General features: G+C 47.2%; 1 protein-coding gene across 3 annotated transcripts in view; it reads left to right on the top strand.

Moving 5' to 3' along the window:
• LOC135095800 (uncharacterized) overlaps nt 1–5000 on the top strand; it is a 29818-nt gene that overhangs the window by 19027 nt on the left and 5791 nt on the right. For all 3 annotated transcript variants that reach the window (XM_063996914.1, XM_063996912.1, XM_063996913.1), the window contains 8 exons: nt 388–500; nt 1446–1650; nt 2217–2344; nt 2611–2759; nt 2890–3070; nt 3387–3670; nt 3982–4159; nt 4646–4845. In XM_063996914.1, the coding sequence (XP_063852984.1) occupies nt 388–500; nt 1446–1650; nt 2217–2277 (379 nt within the window). In that variant the 3' untranslated portion in view covers nt 2278–2344; nt 2611–2759; nt 2890–3070; ... (1 more) ...; nt 3982–4159; nt 4646–4845. The remainder of the gene's footprint in view (nt 1–387; nt 501–1445; nt 1651–2216; nt 2345–2610; nt 2760–2889; nt 3071–3386; nt 3671–3981; nt 4160–4645; nt 4846–5000) is intronic.

The raw sequence follows: 5000 nt of genomic DNA, 5'->3' as shown, positions 1-5000 counted from the left end.
TCTCTCTCTCTCTCTCTCTCTCTCTCTCTCTCTCTCTCTCTCTCACACACACACAATTCATATTTTTTTGTTTATATTTATCCATGACGCGAAAATTATTTGTGGTGGTGGTGGTGGTAGTAGTAGTAGTAGTAGTAGTAGTAGTAGTAGTCCACCCATTCATCTGCCTATCTCCTATCCAGTAACCCACACTGACTCATTCATCCACCTCACAACTCTTCCACCCATCCATTCAGGTCTGGCAGGCGTTCCTTATTGTCTGTGTGTGTGTGTGTGTGTGTGTGTGTGTGTGTGTGTGTGTGTGTGTGTGTGTGTGTGTGTGTGTGTGTGTGTGTGTGTGTGTGTGTGTGTGTCTAATGCCATTGTGTGTGTGTGTTTGTCTCCCAGGGTGAACCAGCAGTGGGGGAGTCCTCGTTTTATTGCATATTACAACTTTCCCCACAAGTCCCACCCAGACACCGGAGTGCACCACCACGGGGGAACCAGACTGCAGTACACAGGTGAGACAGAGAGAGAGAGAGAGAGAGAGAGAGAGAGAGAGAGAGAGAGAGAGAGAGAGAGAGAGAGAGAGAGAGAGAGAGAGAGAGAGAGAGAGAGAGAGAGAGAGAGAGTTAATCAGTGTTGACATTTATTTTGATTTGACATACATTTTTAAGAGAATTTATACTGAGAGAGAGAGAGAGAGAGAGAGAGAGAGAGAGAGAGAGAGAGAGAGAGAGAGAGAGAGAGAGAGAGAGAGAGAGAGAGAGAGAGAGAGAGAGAGAGAGAGGAAGAAAATTATCTTTCTCTCGGAACACTTTAAAAACAAAGACAGTCTCTCTCTCTCTCTCTCTCTCTCTCTCTCTCTCTCTCTCTCTCTCTCTCTCTCTCTCTCTCTCTCTCTCTCTCTCTCTCTCTCTCTAGCTTCTTCTTTTAACCTCCTTTTATCCTTCGCTTCCTCCTCCTTTTCCTTCCCTCTCTCTCCCTCTCTCCCTCCCTCTCTCTCTCTCTCTCTCTCCCTCTCGCTCTCACCTGTCCTCTCTCTCACCTTAATTAATCACACCTGCCTGGAGGAGGGAAGCCAGTTTGTCTGTTTGTGTGTGCGTGTCTCTCTAATTTGTGACTTGTTTCAAAATATTAGTTTTCTTTAATTATATATACTTTTTTTATTTTTTTTATTTTTTTATTTTGTCTTGTGGTGGTTGTTTGTTTGTGTGTGTGTGTGTGTGTGTGTGTGTGTGTGTGTGTGTGTGTGTGTGTGTGTGTGTGTGTGTGTGTGTGTGTGTGTATGATGGAACGCGCAAATACATGCATACACACACACACACACACACACACACACACACACCATAACGGAAACATACCATACAAAAACTAATAAAACAACAAAAACAACAACAATAACAACAACAACAACAACAATATCACCACCACCACCACCACCACCTCTGTCTCTCCCCCAACAGCGTGTGACTGGCTCTACCAAGACGTTCACTGCACCACCACCACCACCACCACCACCAGCACCACCAGTAGCAGCAGGTGTCTCCTTTCGTCACCTGGCTACCCCGGTATCTATCCCTCAGGAGTCAGGTGTAAATATTTATTGGCGATGTCCTCACCTGACGTCACTGGAACCCTTGCCTTCCTTACAGTCGATTTGCACCCACAGTAAGTCTTACCAAGGTTTGAGAGAGAGAGAGAGAGAGAGAGAGAGAGAGAGAGAGAGAGAGAGAGAGGGTGGGTGGGTGGGAGAGAGAGGATAGGTATGTGGAAGAAGGGAGTGCATGGGGTGTTGGTTAAGGGAGGAGGAGGAGGAGGAGGAGGAGGAGGAGGAGGAGGAAGTGGAACTCTGTGTGGGTGTGTGAAGGTGGAGGAAGAAAGGAAGGAAAAAAAAAGAGAAGATAAAGAGTCTGGTGTGTGTCTGTGTGTGTGTGTGTGTGTGTGTGTGTGTGTCTGTGTGTGTGGATCAGAAAAAAGAGAAGTGGAAGAGGAGGAGGAGGAAAAGGAGGAGTAGAAGGAGGAGGAGGAAGAAATAAGTGTGTGTGTGTGTGTGTGTGTGTGTGTGTGTGTGTGTGTGTTTAGTATCTATCTATCTATCCTTAAGTATATAATTGAATATAATTTTTATCACCTAATTTCAACTCATTATCTTTCCTCCTCTCTCTCTCTCTCTCTCTCTCTCTCTCTCTCTCTCTCTCTCTCTCTCTCTCTCTCTCTCTCTCTCCCCCCCACAGACGGTGCTCGACAGACTACATCGCAGTGTACGCCGGCACCTCCACCTCCTCCCCCTCATAGACTCCTTGTGTGGGGGGCAAAAACGTTCTATCAGACTAAGAGGGCCCAGTGTCTTGCTGGATTTCAGGTGTGTGTGTGTGTGTGTGTGTGTGTGTGTGTGTGTGTGTGTGTGTGTGTGTGTGTGTGTGTGTGTGTGTGCTATCGATCATTGTATAAGATAATTATTCTCTGATTTTCAATATATATATTTTTTAATCTAATTTTTCTATTCTATTTGTTTATCTGTGTGTTTGATTCTCTCTCTCTCTCTCTCTCTCTCTCTCTCTCTCTCTCTCTCTCTCTCTCTCTCTCTCTCTCTCTCTCTCTCTCTCTCTCTCTCTCTCTCTCACACAGCTCGGGGCCTCGCCTAAGACCGTATAAGTACAGCGGTTTTCTGGCCTCGGTCACCTTTGAGAACGTAGGGATGTTGGGCGGACTGTCTCCTGACCCCCCACCCCTCACCCCTCACACCTCGCCCCCCACGCTGCCGCTACATCCCCTCAGTGAGTATTGGGGGGTAGGGGAGGAAGTGTGTGTGTGTGTGTGTGTGTGTGTACCCAACCAAAATACGTCAATGCATTAACGAAAGAACATTTAATCACGCTCCCTCTCTCTCTGTCTCTATCTGTACAGGCATGGGCGTGAGTCGGGGCGTGGATGCGGGCGGGGGCTGCAGCAAGGTGTACTTTAGTAATGAGAGAAGACAAGGAATATTCGACACCTATTTTCTATCCAGGAGTAACAAGTGCAGATTAAGATTTCAAGGAAGAGAAGGAGAGGTGGTGCAAGTGTCTCTATTTAAATATAGTCTTAGGTAAGTAGTGGTGGTGGTGGTGGTAGTAGTAATAGTAGTAGTAGTAGTATTGTTATTGTTGTATATGTGTGTATATAAGAGAGAGAGAGAGAGAGAGAGAGAGAGAGAGAGAGAGAGAGAGAGAGAGAGAGAGAGAGAGAGAGAGAGAGAGAGAGAGAGTTACGTACCTGTGAAATTTATAATAATCCTCTCTCTCTCTCTCTCTCTCTCTCTCTCTCTCTCTCTCTCTCTCTCTCTCTCTCTCTCTCTCTCTCTCTCTCTCTCTCTCTCTCAGTCACCCAACGCAAAGTAACCCCCGTTTTCTGTTCATTTTCAGCGGTAACTCTTGCGAATCTACAATCTCAATATACGACAACTATTACAATGATCCCTCCTCCTCCTCTTCTTCCTCCTCCTCTTCCTCCTCCTCCTCCTCCTCCTCTTCTCTCCTCCACCGCGTCTGTGGCCCCGTGAAGAGAGAGCCGAAAGACGGATCAGGAAAATATTTGCAGCAAGATTTTTTTCTCTCGTCGGGAAGAAGACTTGAAATAATCGTTTTGCTTGGAGAGAACACAGACCCGAGGGACCAGTACGTTGTGGGGGGCTACCACTTCCATAACTGTGAGTGTGTGTGTGTGTGTGTGTGTGTGTGTGTGTGTGTGTGTGTGTGTGTGTGTGGTGAAAAAAATGGGGTTGTGTTTGTGTGTTTGTATGTTTGGGTGGGTGTAATGTGATGTGGTGTGTGCGTTTGAGAGAGAGAGAGAGAGAGAGAGAGAGAGAGAGAGAGAGAGAGAGAGAGAGAGAGAGAATACTGAACGTGTTTGTGTATTACTGATAAGAAATAAGTTGTTTATATCCTCTCTCTCTCTCTCTCTCTCTCTCTCTCTCTCTCTCTCTCTCTCTCTCTCTCTCTCTCTCTCCCCCCCCCACAGCACGCGTGGAGGGCACCAAGAACCCCTCCAGTGTATGTGACGTCATGTTCTACGGAGCCACGCACCCAGCCCAGGGGGAACTGCGCCCCCCTTCCACCCCCTGCTGTGGAGTGTGGCAGGCACCCTCAACTGTAGCTACCTATTGGTTCCGGCCGTGGGTCAGGCGCTGCTATTGACGGTGAGTTAGTGGGGTCAGGTCAGGGTAGGTTTGGGGTAGGTCGGTGAGGCGAGGCGAGGTGAGGTGAGGTGGGCTGATTAGGTTAAGTTAGGTTAGGTTAAGTTAGGTTAGGTTACGTTAACTCACTGACTTACTTAATCTGCTATTTATGAATCAATCTGACTAGTAAGTATATTTAAGAGATCAGCCCTGTATTCTGAAACGCTTCGCTGTCACATTCTTGCTGTATTTCAAGGCCACTGAGATTCACCGGACTCCTAAAAGTGCTGATGATGTAGAAATGCAGCTAATCTGTCACTAGAACCGTAAAAAAACACCCTTAAAGACCCTTGTGTAACTTCAATTAGACCCCTTGAATGGTGGAGGTGTGGCGCAGTGGTGTGTGTGTGTGTGTGTGTGTGTGTGTGTACTGCAAAAACATTAAACATTTTCTCCTCCTTATCTCCCTTCTCCTCCTCCTCCTCCTCCTCCCACACCCCCTCCCAGATCAGAGAGAGAACCAGCACCTCCGCGCCTCCTTCCCCCCTCGCCAGATGCAGTACCCGGTGTGGGGGCGAGGGGGAGAGGGAGTGGGGCGGTGCAGGTGTGAACTTCAGGGTCACGTGACACTACAAGAGGTTGACCACTTGTTATTCGTCCACGCCAACACAAGGACTGTCATTGCGTGTGTGTGTGGAGACCGCCAGGTGAGTTTACGCGGGTTTACCTTACCTCTCGATGTTTACCTGTCGATTTTTACCTGTGTTTATATCGTTTATTTACTAACATGCGTCTGTTGAGATTACTTGTTTGTTTAATTTATTTTTTCCAATAATAATAATATGAGGGTACTTACTCATCA

Source organism: Scylla paramamosain, unplaced genomic scaffold, assembly GCF_035594125.1.
Source record: "Scylla paramamosain isolate STU-SP2022 unplaced genomic scaffold, ASM3559412v1 Contig1, whole genome shotgun sequence".
NCBI lineage: Eukaryota > Metazoa > Arthropoda > Malacostraca > Decapoda > Portunidae > Scylla > Scylla paramamosain.
The sequence above is the reverse complement of the archived record's forward strand: the minus strand, read 5'-3'. Positions and strand labels throughout refer to the sequence as shown.